Source organism: Fringilla coelebs, assembly GCF_963513975.1.
Source record: "Fringilla coelebs genome assembly, chromosome: 1".
Taxonomy (NCBI): Eukaryota; Metazoa; Chordata; class Aves; order Passeriformes; family Fringillidae; genus Fringilla; species Fringilla coelebs.
The window spans coordinates 123,416,075-123,432,416 of record NC_140028.1 but is presented as its reverse complement, the minus strand read 5'-3'; the positions used below and the strand labels follow the sequence as shown (position 1 = coordinate 123,432,416).

Below are 16,342 nucleotides of genomic sequence, written 5' to 3'. Positions count from 1 at the left end.
TTGTATTAAAACCTGGAAGTTTCACTATTAAACACTAGGAATTGCCTCAAAACCAATTTATACATACATTTTTAAGTAGTACCTAAATCAGATTTATTCAGACTTATAAACAGCTTTTATTTATTTATGAAAAAGATTAAGATTCAGAAACCAAGAATAAGCCAATTAAAAAGTAATAGGATGAAGTTCTGAAACATCTGAGGAAAGGCTAACAGTTTGTCAACTGCCCATTTCTGAGTGAGAGGTGATTTTTATCACACACAAATTTAGAACAAATATGCTTTGTCAATACAAGTTGATGAGCGGTTTCTTCTACAGAGGAATCCTTACTGCCTATTGAAAGATACCCAATGGTGATATTTGAGCAATTTACACAGACTATTGTAGAGAGGCACAGGAAGCTGTTTCATTTGATAACTCAATCCAAGTTTGGACAAATACTCAGTTCCATTTTTTAACTAACACTTCTTAAGGGGGCAGGCAAGGGTGGAGACCAGAATAAAAGGAAGGAAAAGGACAGCATATGCAGAGAGACATTTTTATTCTGTCTTTATATTGTCTCTAGTTTGTGTATTCTACAAAGCCAACTTCTGAGGAACACAGTGCATCTGACAAGGCAGTCAGTGGCAATATGAGCCTTTATAAATGAGGGGGAGCACTATAAAAGAGCAAGACTTCCTTACTACTTGACATGAGAGAGAGAAGATACAATAGCAATAGCTTAAATGTCAACATCTAAGCAACTTGTATTACATAACGACCATTTTATATTAACTAAGCCATAACTATATCAAAGAAGTATCAGGACAAAGAATAAACAAACCGCAAAATGAAGTTATTCCTACCTTTTCTGATAAATATTGCTCATAAACTCCAAATGCAGCTGCTCTTAATAGACCCTTGGTCTGATTAGTCTGATGTTTTCCATCTTTCTGCCGACTTTGAAGTACCTCCAGTTGTTGCTGTGCTGTAACCCTGTATCCTTCCACTGTCATCCAGAAAAACAGATGTGCTTGGCCACCAGTTTGCTGCATGTAATCTAGAAAAAACAGACACCACATGACCTTAGTTACTGTTGAGCATCTTGGAATAGGAATTCTTTATTATGTTGATTACATATGGAATACCAGGATCTGGTTATAAATCTGGGATATACTTGCCATATAGAGTCAATTAAAAAAAATACATATACATATTGGTGATAAGTATGTGCACATATATATACATATATACATATTGGAGATAATCAGTAAAAAAAAACCTGAGAGCAAAGTCTAGGAACTAAGCACCGAATCCTCAAATGCACATGTAAAAACGTTAATCCATTGTTACCATGTGAATATAAGGCTTGTACAGCATGGTACAAACGGAGACAAAGTTCAAACTGAATTCCTAAAAAACAGGTTCATAGAATCATGGGATCATTTATATTGGAAAAGATGTTCAAGATGCCAATCTAACACTTTCAAGTCCACCACTAAACCATGTTCCTAAGCACCACATCTACATGTCTTTGAAATACCTCCAGGGATGGTGACTCAACCACTTCCCTGGGCAGCCTGTCAAGCCAATGCTTCACCCTTTTGGTGAAGAAGTATTTCTTAATACCCAATCTAAACCTGAGGCAATTTCCTCTCCCCCTTTTGCTAACTGCCTAGGAGAAGGGAGCAGCCCTCTCCTCACTACAGCCTCCTTTCAGGCAGTCATAGGGAGTGATAAGGTCCTCCCTGAGCGTCCTTTTCTCCAGCCTAAGGAACCTCAGTTTCCTGGGACACCCCACACAAGACCCTTCCCCAGCTCCAGACCCTTCCCCAGCTTCGTTGCCCTTCTTTGGACACGCTCCAGCACCTTAATGTCTTTCTTGCAGTGAAGGTCAGGATTTGAGGTGTGACCTCACCAGTGTTGAGTACAGGGGAGCTATCACCACCCTAATCCTGCTGGCCACACTATTGCTGATCCAAACAAGGATACCATTGGCCTTCTTGGTCACCTGGACTCATTCCTGGCTCATTTCAGCTGCTGTCAATCAGTACCCCCAGGTACTTTTCTGCCAGGCAGTTTTCCAGCCCCTCTGCTCCCAGCCTGCAGCTCTGCCTGGGGTTGACACAAGTGCAGGACTTGGCACTTGGCTTTATTGAATCTCATACAAATTATGTCACACCATGAATTCAGCCTTCTTCCCTCTAGAGAGCCTTCCTGCCCTCCAGCAGAAGAACACTCCTGACCAACTTAAGTGTCATCTGCAAACTGACTGAGGGTGTTTATTTTATGCCCAAGACAGCCTCCAATTATCACATCACCCTATTTGCAAACAGCAGGTTCAGACAGGTGCCTTTCTAGATTGGCTGCCTCACCAACTGTGTCAGGAAGTACCTCACATGCACTCCAGGAACTTCCTGGACTCTTTCCATCTACTGCATTGAAAGGACTATAACCACCAACAAAAGTGATGGATATTCTTAGTACTGACATTTAGCAATTCCAAGTATACACTCATGTGAGTTAGCATATTCTTTATAAATAAAACAGATCAGATAAACTAACACTTACCCATAAAAAACTGTAGTGCAACATTGTCTACCAGAATATGGTCCAGAGGGACTGTGCAAAGTTTTCCAAAGTTTGCTGCCAGTTTCACAGTATCTATTTCCTGCAAGACACAGTTCAGTGTGTTCATAGGCTTTTTTCTAAACTAACTTTTAAGACCTCTACTTACTACAAAGCATATAGGTTAAAAAAATTACATTACATACAATGAAGTAGCTGCTCAATTATTAGCTATTTTCATGATCACTGGTAAATGAAGGTCTAGATTAGAAGGTCATGTTTTCTTAATTATTTGTCTTCAAAAATAGCTGCAGCTGTTCTGCTACATGATAGGCTGGATTTTAATACTGCTGTTCATGTAATACTCTACAGATCAAATTGACCCCAAATACCTCATCAGCAGTGACAGTAGCAGAAAATTAATTAACAAGAATTAATGTCAGCATTTGATGGGCTGCAGGTCACCACAACTTAGATTCATCTCTGTCACATTTTCTTCTGCCTATATGACACTTCTTGCTATTACAGCAATACCTTCAGGTCCAGCTACAGAATGCTTAATTATTTTAATAGTAAATACATGCAGAATATTACGTTATCTTGGACGCACATCTAGGCCAAATTAAGAGAGTCAAGAAACTAAGTAAAGCCAAACATACCAACTCTATCAACCCTTAATTATAAAACAAGCAAAACAAATAACTAGTCAGCCATTTGCAACATCACTCTTTTGAAACTAAAAAAAACTTAAAACACTTACTTTTCCTGACTGCAACCTCTGAATTCTTGAATCACATACTTTAATAACATATAATAAACTGTTTATTTGATTTTTTATAGTGTTGATATCTGCAAACAAAAACAAAGACAATTAAGCAATGTAGATGACTAAATAAAGTCTTGGGGTTCTTTTTTCAGTTTAAATACCTTGCTAATGAAAGTGAACAAAAAGAAATATTTTTCTCTTCCATTTTTCAGATTAATGGTTAACTGACTACCATGAATACCTTAAATATTACTGAAATTCAGAACCACCAGTCAGGCAGTTTTGATTTAACAGAAATACAGTTAGCTAACCAAATTTTCTATACTTACAAAAAGGAATCAAACACACACCAACCAACAAAACACTTATGAAAATGAAAACTCGAGTTTTATCACTTCTTATGCAATTTTTTAAAAATAAAATACTTTGTACTATGCTGCATCAGAGCTTTTATTTTTTAATTGTTGCAATATTCTACAGAGATCATGCTTCTAAGTGCATTTCATAATTTGCAAAACAATGCAGCACTAACCATCTCCTGCTGTATCTAGAGATCGAAGATATTGCAATTCTTCACTTGCTTTATCTTTCACAGCTTCCAACTCGCCTATATTATCACTTAATTTAATAATATTCATAAAGGCCTCATAGTTACAGTTGGAATCACGAATCTGAAACACAAAGTTTTACAGTGTAAGTAATGCAAAACAGCTGTAAGTACAAGACATGATTCTTCTTCAAGTGAATAAGTTTGATACAGCACTGCAAAGTGGCATTTTCAAAGTTCTTTGACACTTCTAAATTTTCCTTTTGGTACTGAAATTTTACATGGACTAAAACAGCAAAAAGCACGCATAGTCAAAAACTATTTCACCCCACCACTTTTTGTTTTCAAGAAGTACAACACAGACACATGGAAAGTCCATCAACCTCCTCAATGAAGATCTCCAAAATCCAATCCACCATCTCCTGCTATTATCTCCTTAGCTAAGTAGGCAGAAAATGGTGAGACCACTAAAAGGGTTCAGCTTTACCAAGATCCCCTGCAAGGACACATGCTCCCAGAGTAATGGCTTCTTAAGATACAACATTACAAAAAGAATTAAAACGTTCTACCATGTAATCATAACCTACTGAGGGAAAAACAAATCTACATGACTCCTCTCCGGAACCCTGATTCAGATACCCTGGCAAATACTATTAAGCTATTTAAATACATACAATTTTTACCAGTATTGGCATAGAATGAACCTGCTCTAGGGACTCAAAGGAATTTGTGCAAGTGAAAGAAGACTGCTGTGCTGCCAAGATCACTGGAAACTGTGCGGCCAATGTAGCACGGAGATCAGGGAAAGGTTGGCAGCTTTACAACACGTGCACACAGGTGCTGAGGGTAAAGACAGTGTTAGAACTCAATAATCTGAAGCTAAAAAAGTCACTTCACCCCCATCTCTTATAAATGCTCACTTTGATATGGAAATGTAATACTTAGTTTGTACTGAAGAAGTGCATTGACAGGAGCTCCATGAAGCAGAAAGAATGAAGACTGGATACCACTGATCAAAGTTAATGGGAAAATCTCCCTAAAAATCTGCTTTTAAAAGTAATAGTACAAGCAGTGCTTGAACTTAAAACATTTTGTAAATTTGTGAATTTCACAGTGAAGAGAGAAGTTTGAATTAACTTCTGATTTTGTATTGAAGCTTTGTATTTTATACAACAGAATTAGTACTGGACTGTGGTATGCCTGGAATTAAACTTTTCTTTTCCAGAAACTGATCTTTTCAATCAAGTGTGACTTTATGTCAAAGGTTCCAAAAAGAGCCAGGATTTATTTCAGTCATCTCTACTTCTGACCTTAATTTCTGCAACAATCTCTATTTCATATGACTTGTATTAAATTTTTTCCTTATCTTTTGCCCAGCACATTTGCTTCTTCATCTCAGAAAGCAATTTTGAAAATTAGTTATTTGGGACATCACTATTATAACAGAAAGCTTTATAAAAAGCTCAGAATCCTATCTCTGGACGCAGCCGGGGGCAGTGTTCAGTAAATAAAGAATGAGGCCAAGTTACAAATAAAGAACAGATGCAGGAGGAAAGGGGAATTGAAAATTGAAAATTCTGGTCCAGATGAGCACTATTTTTTCTCACTAAAGCTAGGTTCCTGTAGAATGCATGCAAACTTTTACATGAAATGAAGGAGGCTGGAGTGAAGGAAACACTGTACATATACTCTTGAATTCCATAATTCCATACATAAGAAGAATTTTGAAATGCAAGGTTGTTTTCATAGAATTTGAATGTACACTATAAGACTAAAATATATGAATAAAAAGAGAGAACTTGGGGGAAAAAAAATTAAACTTGATTCATGAACTATACAGGATAATAATGTATAAGTTTTAACTTGCTTTGCAAAGAATCAAGACTGTTAATTAAAGCACAAATATCCTATTTATGTTAGGTTTACTATATAGTACTACTTTAAAAACTTTGGGGGCTTTTCTTGCAGGTGTATTAGAGGATTATCAAAGTAATAAAATTGTTTCTGCCCATTCCATTTAATTATTCGGAATTAACACAAATAGTCCTAGAATAACTGCCCTGAAATTTATTAGCAGAAAATAAATGTTTCTTAGTTTTCATTCTTGAGGCCTCTTAAGCTTGAAAGGTTAAACTGCAAACACAGTCAGGGGAAAACATCTCCTCAAACAGCCAAGCAGAAAGTCAGAGGATTGAACTTAAAATTTTGTGATACATTAGTCCTCAGTCAGGCAACTTGCACTGAACAATCAAAATGAAGAGTGCGGATATATAGACCCCATGTGTAAGTATGTATGAAATTAAATATAGCAGCCCTAAGTTCATTATCTCTGCCAACATATCCATTGGTAATGTTTATACCAGACACCTATCCATTGTGATTATAGGGAATATGAGTAAAGCTTTATATGAAAATGTTCTGGAAATACAAATGACTTAAAACATTTTACATCTTACCATCCATATGACATACTGATTAATATAATCAGGATCACTGAGCTGGTTTATTAATGGAAGAAGAATTCCTCGGGAGAGGATTTCCTAAAAAACAAAGGATTTTTATATCATCATTTTATATATTTATTCATAAAGCTAGTATAACTGCAACAATTTAAACATCACTGTGTAGAGCTTAAAACACAAAAGTGTGATTACAGAAAACATTTAATAGGCATTACCATATTCTCCTCAATTAACATTACAAATGTAATTTGCAATTGCAAGAAATTACAAGAAAAGCCTCCTCAAGAAAAAACAGTCTCAAAATAAACAACATCCACTTTCTCAAGCTTTTGTCATGATGGAGCTAAAACAAGCTTCAAAAACATCTCAGACAAACTGTTCTCTGCTATTAAATACTTATTAAGACTCTATTGCTACTAATATTAAATTAGATCAATTTTAGAAAATAAGACCAGCAGTTGAACAATCTTTTATGACTTTAAACCAAAGAATTGGGATGGCTTTTAGAGTCTGTACTTACCCTGACAAAGTATCGCATGATCTTGTTCTGGAAGTCTCCAGGAGGTAGCAATATATACAGTAAAACCTCACACAGATCCCTTAGGAATCCTAGAGAAGGAAAACAAAAACCCCTCAGCACAATTTTACATTATGTTACTTCACATCTTACCTGATATCACCAAATGCCATAGATAAATCCTTACTTCTGAGTTCAAACATACAAACATGTATCTCTTACATTCTAAGCATTACAGTAACACCTTTCAGATGGAATATAAGCAGCACCGATGAAAAAGATCTACCTCAAACCCAAGACAACAAAAGCCAAATTGCAAGACTAAAAAAAACCCCAACAACCTAACTCAAATGCATTTTCCTTACTTAACATATTTAGATGTTTTTCCTCTCCTTCAACACATTCCCTAAAAATTTAGTGCTTTTTGCAGGAAACTACTGAATAGTGATAAGGAAGGCACATCTACCAAAAAGCAGTAAGAATCTGCAAAACCATCCGCTCCCTCCCAGGAAAAAAAAAATTTACCTTAAAATTCTTCCAGTGAGAGGAGGAAGACTTACATAGGTACATGCTTCATTTTAGCTATTGCCTTAACATGTACAAATCAGAGGAAATATACATGTATGGTAGATCACCACACTTTGAAAGTCTTATGCTAAGATTTTAACACATTTCATATTGTGAACACAATTATTAGTAGTTTAATTTAATTTCCCATACTGAAAGATTTACTCAGAAGATAATATTGAGAGACCTTCTTCATCTTTGGGAGAAGTGCAGACTAGATCACGACAGACTTCTTTTTCCATTTCAACTTCAACCTCAAAGAATGTATCTACAAGTTCCTCAGCTTGATCTATGCAAAAGAAAATTTAAAAAGCATATTTTTGTCAAGACTAGAAACTTGAGAGAGAACTTGAATTAAAAAATAAAGCTAACTATATTTCACACACATGAGATACCTGCCTACTCAGACTCAAATAAAAAAATGCTTCAGATTACCTTTCATCTGATTGCCTTTCTCTGCTATCCTTTGCTGAGCTTTTCTGAAAACTCGAAGATGAGTGCCAAAGTCATCCACAAGTCGTGTAGTGAAATAAGGCTGCCAGTCTGTTTCCTTTGACCTATTAGTAAAGGACATCCACGGAAAGTAATTATTTTATTGTGAACACAAAGAACAATAATAAATTCCTACCTCTCATTCCTTCCTGCCAAGAACCACACTGACAGTAAACATGGAAAAGCAAAGAAATATATCAGTCTCCTAATTGCCTATCCACTGAAAACCTAAATATTGTAAAATACTACTCTGCATCACATTAATATTTATGTTTGATTTAGCTGAAAGTCAACATTTGCATCTAGAATAGTGTTCTGATTTGTGACAATGTCAAATATCTGTGAGAAGTCCTGATATAAACAGTTGAAAACATAAAACTAAAATACTCTCCAGATCTTTTTCAGCCATACTTTCTACCATTTTTGAAGGCATCTAATCAAAATAATTTTCTTCTGAACTTGCAGAATATGTACCAGTGAGAAAACACACACTTGAAACTAAAATCAATCTAATCTTATCAACAATTGATTCCACAGCTTCTATGAGGTTCTTAGCATACTGTTCCGACAACACAAATAGGTTTAGATCAGAAAATAGTCACTCTAAGATTTACATAAAAGTACTTTCTTAGTGGTGTGAAAAGGATAGAGGCATTTTTATGATATCCGTGCCTTACTAGGCAACCTAATAATCTGATAGTGCATTATAGGTTTAATGAACTTTGATGCCAGTAATAGTTCTTACCACACTAAGTATGTTATTGCCTGAACTCTCTCAAGATATAACAGGAATCCTTCTACGACACTTCCTTTTTTTGTCTTTGCTCCCTTACCTACTCTTTTTTTTCTCAAGGAGAAAGAGATAAGGAACTCTGGAAGAAAGGGAAAACTACTGCAAAATCTAAACGTGTAAATAAGAAGCAGAGCTGTCCCAAAGGGCCATTGATCAAACAATCCCCCATCCGCACAAGACAAAACCACAAAAAACCTCTGGATGGCAGCCTTACCACAGGCTCCCAAAGCTACAGCTCTCAGGGAATACTAAAAACCCACTGTACTCATTCTCCCCAGAAGCTGACAGGCTGTATGAAACTACAGGTGATGGTGCTAACCTAAACTGCTTCAGCTATATCCAACTACAGGCATTATAAACACACTACATCATTTTTTCTGCAAAAGAACTGCTGCAGGCCTGTGAAATTGATTTGCTTTCTATAGCAGAACACAACTGCACAGGAAATGTGCCTATTTTTGAAGAGCTATAGTACTGTAGGAAAGAAAAATAAACTTGCAAGAATTTGACCTACTTTGACACAAACTCAGTGCTCAACACTGTCCAATGAAATGGACAGTGCCAAAGTGACAAAAACACTGAAGCTGGGTAGTCAGGTCCATTTCATGCATAAGTTTGGTTACTGTAACAGTTTATTTAGCATCATTTTCATCATTTCAATACCGTTTTCTAGGATTTTTATTATTTTACTATATCATATATTATTATATTTATAATTATATTTCCCTAGTATTATATAAATAATAATTATATAATATAAATAATTATATTTATAATTATTTTTTCCTAGTATTAAACCTAGCTCTCCATCTTTGACCCTCACCATCAGAAAAGCACACTAACCTACATGGTCAAGTCAACAGATGGAGGGGATAAAACCTTAAGATTGCTAAGAAGTTACTTATATTTAGGTGACCCACAACCTCTTCTGCAGAGAAAGCAAGTAACAATAAGCACAGTGGGATGAACACCTGAAATAAAAACTTAATAAGTATATGGATATAAAGGCACATGGCACCTGGGCTGAGAAATCAGCCATACTAAAGAAGTGAATTTCCCAGACAAGTTGCTAATCAAGTAGCAGGAAGTCAGGGAATTGCAGCAGAAATAAGGGGTAATTAACAAACTATCCATTCGTCCTCAATCAATCCTGTTTTAAAAATAAGGTTTGCATATGTGACATTCTATTTCACTTCCCAGACTACTATTTTTTCTAAAATACTCATTGTTCTTACATATGGAAGAGCCATACTGCTTCTAAAAATCATCTGAGGTGATACATATGTTGAATTCAGACTTTTGGACTGAATTCAGACTTACCTTGGGAGTGGCCCTACTCTTTCCATGAAGAATATAAAGTAATGATTCACAAACTTAATGCTTAAGTTGTAAAAAAGGAAAAAAAATAGCAGCTCAGTGATTTTAGACAATCTAAATTTTGAAATGGCCATTTTGCAAAAGATTATGACTCCATTATTTCCCTAGGGGATCAGCAAAAGATCATATTTCTTATATTATAATCTTAAATTTTTATATGTTCTTTCTGTAAAATGTGCAGTGAACTATTCTAGTAGATAAACCTAACCACTTACCTACTACCATACAACCCACAGTATATTGATGTAAATAAAAACAATTCTTACCTGGCAGAAAACTGAACAAGTGCATACTGAAGAGCCTGCCTAATTTCCAGAAGAAAGGATTCATCATCACTTAGTGTGTAATACCAATACTGCACATAGTCTCTCAGGGAAAACTGGATTACCTGAAATTGGAAAGAAAATTAAAAAAAAAAAAGAACTAATGAAAAAGGACCAAAAAAATATACAACAGTGTTTTGTGCCTGATAACACAATAGCAGTTTTTCTAAAGGGTTACCAGAGTTAACGATACTCCTTTGCCATTATAAAACTGGGAGTGAAACAATAGAATTCACACACTGAAACTTCTTTTCAGACTGGTTTGCGCAAATTGGTTTTAACACCACTACACTGAGAATATAAAATGTACCAAAAACATATTCAAATACTGCCCAATGTTTTCTTCATTTATCACTCTCATATATGGTAAAATGTTGAAATTCTATTTGTCATTCAACTACTTCTGCATTACATAGTCAACATTTGCAAAGTAATGAAAGTAAAAAATAAATAGTCCTGGTTAGAACTTACCTGTTGTAAAGGCTCATCAATTATGTTTGCACCTGTCAGTCTTCTGTCAATCTTAATAGGTCTGGCTTCACGTTTCATTTCTTCTATGCACTGGAAAGAGATTGGGAAATGTAAGTTTGCAGGGTTTAGCTCTAATTTAAAAACAGTTCTACTGCTTATGATATATATGTACACATCCAGTACTGACTTTATATATTTTTTATATTATAATTTATAGAGAAGATATAATCAAACAATTATTTGGGTTGGAAGGTCTAGTTCAATCCCCCCTGCAATGAGCAGGGACGTCTTGAGCTACATCAGGTTGCTCAGAGCCCTGTTCAACCTGACCTGGAACGTTTCCCAGGATGAGGCCTCCACCACCTCTCTGGGCAGCAATATTTTCTGTATTTTTCTCCATATAGTACATAATGATGAGGAACTCCTGAAAACCTACTTCTTGCTTAACATAAAGGAGCAAGTGTTTGCTAAATTACTAAGTCAGAAGGAAATAAAACTCAAATAGTTAGAAAAGGAGGAAAGGGGAAGACACAACAGCAGCACAAGGTGTTTTTGTGCAAGGCTCCAGTTCCCCTCTTGTTCGTGAACTTGACTGTAGAATCTCAGGCAGATAATTTTCAGTTGGGTTTTTGATTTCTTCAACCACCTCAGTTTATTCTATATGCCAGAAAAGGAAGTACTTTTTTGTACCATTGCTACTCAACAGATGAAACTAATTGATGAGGAGGGAAAGAAATTACTTTATAGAAGGATTTGCATCTCAAAGCAGTTAATCCATGAATGACCTCATCAGAGCTGACTTTTGGCAAGTGACATACTGAAAAAGAACTCCCTTTATCAGTGCTTCTCTCAAGTGGACTAATGCAGTGTCTCTCTACAAAATTTCAATGCAATTGGCAATAAACTCCTCTAATTTCACAGAAATAACAACCCAACAACTTATACTATTGTTCAAATAAACCAGTAATTTCTTTGATCTAGAGAGAAAGTTATGACTATATTGGAAAAAAAAAGAACTGGCAAAACCATAAATGAAGGAATTATAAACCATATATCTAAGGTTTTTATTCTATGTGAATAAAACTCGTCCAAGTATCTCTCATTCAAATCAGTTAACAGTGAATGGCAGTGAAATACCTGAGGCCAGAAAAAAAAATCATCCTCCTATTTAAGCAACTCTGTATCACAATACAGAAATACTTTGTTGCAAAATCCAGTAAATTTTTTAACTTTCAAGGCAAGCGAACCTTCAATGCTACTTTAATACAAATAAGACTTGGTCATATTCAAACAATTAGCATATTCCACCTAAAGACTAATGAATTTGCAAAGTAGTTTTGTGTTAATTGTATCAAAACCACCAAAATTATACAGAACCGAGTAATTTAACATTTTTACTAAACACAGCATAGTACAAATTACCAGATACATCTGTCAAAATAATTTTGAAGGACGGCATGCATAAAACCACACTTGGAAAACAGAGAGGAAAATACAGCAGTAAAAAAGCAGCAGGCGCAAGAAAGAGAGGGACACAGAGAACATGCAAGATTACTTGGTAAAAAAATTTAATGTTCTTATGCTGACAGGATCCAGGTTTTGACCTGGATTTCAGGAATTCATCTTGTCCAACCTTCTGTTCAAAGCAGAGCCAACTACAAGGTTAGACCATTTTTTCATATTCTTTATCTCCAGTGAAATCTTTATGTGCCTGCAGTATAATTTAATTTGCTTTTGATATATCTGAAAACATCTAAAATTTTGAATATGTGCTTTTATTCCATTATAGGTACAACAGCTGACTCTAGTCTCACTTGGAAAGCACTGTTGGTTTTACTTCTTTCTTTCAGATGCTGACACAGAGGACAGACTTAAAGGAAGGACCCAACTCAGATGACAACTGTCCCATTTGACTGTCACTTCACTCATAATAGTCTGATGCACCAGTTTCAAATCATTGGTTAGGAAAAATGGGTATCACTTGTTGTTATTACATTTGACACCTCCTTGCTTCATTTTAAGCAGGGAGGAATCACCAGGGAGGAATGCAAGACACAGACTCCACGAAGTGAGACGCAGCACAAATAAATCCAGACTCCACAAGCATCTAACTGCACTGATTGAGTTATTTCAGACTTTTGTTTCACTGCACCAATGGGTATTTTTGAAGTCCTCTTTTGAAACTGTTAGTTAACTGTCAAATACGAAATATGCCTCATTTAGACTGTGCTACTATTTCCTCAATTGCAGTCACAGGGTGTCATGAGTGGACAACACATCTGCCTCAAATCTCTGACATAGGATATGACCCACTGACTTAAAGAGACTCAAAGACTGTTTAGGGATCCAACATGCAACTACTGCTCCTAAGTTGTCATCACTGTTTTCTTACTGTACTTTGGCAACATTGTACCAAGCCTACTCTTTGTCTTTTGGGTAAAGCTTAGAGACACCAACTATCATCACCAAACATTTCATACTTCTGTTGAAGTTGGAGTGAAACTGTAATTTCAACTGAAAGTAGCATTCAAGTTAACAGTTCAGAAGGCTATAAACTTACCTTTCACTCAACATTGTTTTAAAACAAGCCTGCAGACAACTGTGTATCTTGCAGAGCCAGTTCATTATTGCATCATCCTGTAGGTTCCTAATACAGAAGTTATATGTGACTTGCAAAATGAAAAGCCTAAGTCTAAGCCTAATTTTTAAGCCTCCCCTTTTGTATGTAAACAAACAAACAAACAAACAAACAAATTGTAGAAAGGTATACAATCTTCCATCAAATGTACCTTAAGTACGCTCCTTAATGTGAGGTATTCACTGTATATTTGCTAGTAAGTACAATCTGCAGCAATCAAGGAAACCTATCAGCACCAGATCTGGTGTTGTAATGTATGGTACATTCTACACATTACATCCAGCCACAACTTTGATGCTCTGTATTATTACTAATTTCTGTAAAATCAAGCATTTGAACATTTATCTTAGCCTAAAGAAAATCTCTAAGTACCAAAATGCCCCAAAACTATCACTATAACTCTGATGAAAAGAGCATCTTATAAAGAACCAATATCACCAGATTACTCCTCAGACTACCACAAAATAATTTCATGTTCAGGTGAATTCAGATTGTACTCGGTTCATGGAAGAAGCATAATCTATACACACCAGCCACTAGAAAGAATATTCATTGTTCAAGACCGCTGAGGTCCAAAATTACTTTAAACATGAAAAAAAAAATTCAAGTTAAAAATATTATTTGCCATACAAGTCAGCAGCAATTTAATACAGAAATAGCAAATAGGAATCACAAAACAACAATATGGTTTTGTCTGGGATTTTTCTCTACTAGCACTGCTACTGCAAAGCTTACCTACCCTTGTTAATGCTACTTTGGTGCAGTGGCAAAAGAGAAACCACTATTGTAGAAGACAAACAGATTTCATTTGTTGAACAGCTTCAAATAGCATTTCATAAGTCAGCTAAAAAAAAATATCTTTGTATTACAAAACTTAAATCCAGAGATTAGTCAAGACAGGTCAGTTGAGGAAAGTGCTGTGTCAATAGTCCATACTCAAATCAGATGTCAAAGTACTGAATTTGCAAAGAGTACACAAAAAACTCCACAAGATTTTATTCTTTTATAAAGCAACCAGAGCATACATACATACAAAATACAACATTAACATAAAAAAAAAAAGTTTCAGAATGTAGAGGAAATTTAAAAACCAGAAAAACTCTAAATCTGCTCTCAAAACACAGGACATTAAGTAACCTATATAACAGAAGCACTAAAATCTATATAGCGCCAAGAATCTTAGCCATCCAAAATGAGGTTTCATTAACAGAATAGAAACATTAACTGACTGCTGACTTTTCCTTTTTCAGCCTTAACCTTTGTACTTTTCATCTGGAGCAGTGACCTTACTCTAAAGTTTAGGGTACACTTTCAGATTTATTTTAAATATTCAAAGACTTAAGCAAAAAGGCCGCTCAACAAACGAGCAATGAACCAGTCATAGAAAATTCTGTGACTAGAAAACATACTGCTGAATCACAATGTATATTTCTGTGTGCTACTGATAATGCTGAGCATTCACCCAACTTTGACAGACATGAAGCGTAGTGAACTGACAGCTAAGAAATAACAGGATGCTTCAGTCAGAATAGCTGTCAGATTAAATTTACTATAATTAGCAATCTTTGGGTTAAAGTGTTTATTCTGATGAGTGCAAATGGATTAGATCAAGATATATCTAAACTTCTGACCTAAGAAGATGGCATTGGTTCATAAACCAGGAATTCCTAGAAATTCTACTTCCAGGCTTTTAATAACTTTTTCTGCACTAAACAGATGCAGATTCATCCAGTTAGGAACCTTGAACTTGAGTCCCTCAACCAAAATGATTCAGAAAAGAACAGAGCTGAAAAGTGGATTTCGCTGCTGCTCTGTATTCATCTATGCCTTTCCAGAATTTCTCCTTGGTCTTGAACAGAGACAAAGATGATGTCTATATCCTTGAAGCACTGCAAACCTAGACTTTGTAACAGTTTGACTTTCTTAGTTAGGCAGGCAACTTTTTGATCACAATCAGAAGCGGAGAGACTACAGATCCAGTAATGGAAGACCCCTAAATAGTGACAGTAAGTCACGACAATCTTCCACAAAAAAGCAAGAGCTACTACCCCCCACAACAAACCAAGACACACAAGTAGTCTAGAAAGGAATGGTTTAGTAATTTCTTCACAGATATTAGCCAGTCATATAATACTCACTTCTCATTTTGAAGAAACAATACTTAAATCAAACTTTCCATAACCCATTAAAAACTTATCTTTCATAAAGGAAAAATATGTAATTTCATTTACACATTGCAGCTGACTAAAAGATAAAAGCAGGCTCTTTTACCTTGAGAAATGGGTGCAATTCTTACATTAAAACTGATTATTTCTAACGAAGTTATAAAATCTGATCTGTAAGTTAAGACCAGAAAACTTTCCTTACCTTAGGGATCCCAACTGATGTACAAGGGAGAAATGAATGTTCACACTGCTCAAGGTATTTTTCTGAATTGCTTTTTCCAAATAAAAGAGTAACCACAAAACCCCTAAAATGGAAAAAGAAAGACCAGGTACAACAACAGCCACAATTTCCCACCTCTAGAAAATATTTAACAGAAAGTTATAAAATGACAGTGCATGAAAGTCTCACTGTTTACTCTCATGCTTTTTCACACTGTAACATGCTGCTCAAAATAACTGACACAACCCTAAGTATGAAGTTTCCCAGTCTTGTATTGTCTGTCTGATATATTCTTACCACACAGAAGATTTAAGTAGCATTGTCTATGCTACAGTGTGCCTGCTCTGATGGCACACTGCCTGTGCTCACAAATATTAGCACTTGGGAAGAGGGGTACATACAGAAGTTGCTTTGGTGGCATTTGTATGAAGAGTCTCCAACACTATGAAGAAATAAA

General features: G+C 35.6%; 1 protein-coding gene across 3 annotated transcripts in view; it reads right to left on the bottom strand.

Annotated features, from left to right (window-relative positions):
- SNX13 (sorting nexin 13) overlaps window positions 1-16,342 on the bottom strand; it is a 65,522-nt gene that overhangs the window by 23,918 nt on the left and 25,262 nt on the right. For all 3 annotated transcript variants that reach the window (XM_084204152.1, XM_084204153.1, XM_084204154.1), the window contains exons 3-13: window positions 15,868-15,970; window positions 10,863-10,952; window positions 10,335-10,456; window positions 7,842-7,963; window positions 7,594-7,695; window positions 6,843-6,931; window positions 6,317-6,400; window positions 3,846-3,984; window positions 3,308-3,396; window positions 2,551-2,650; window positions 846-1,039 (exon numbers count right to left, since the gene is read on the bottom strand). In XM_084204152.1, the coding sequence (XP_084060278.1) occupies window positions 846-1,039; window positions 2,551-2,650; window positions 3,308-3,396; window positions 3,846-3,984; window positions 6,317-6,400; window positions 6,843-6,931; window positions 7,594-7,695; window positions 7,842-7,963; window positions 10,335-10,456; window positions 10,863-10,952; window positions 15,868-15,970 (1,234 nt within the window). The remainder of the gene's footprint in view (window positions 1-845; window positions 1,040-2,550; window positions 2,651-3,307; window positions 3,397-3,845; window positions 3,985-6,316; window positions 6,401-6,842; window positions 6,932-7,593; window positions 7,696-7,841; window positions 7,964-10,334; window positions 10,457-10,862; window positions 10,953-15,867; window positions 15,971-16,342) is intronic.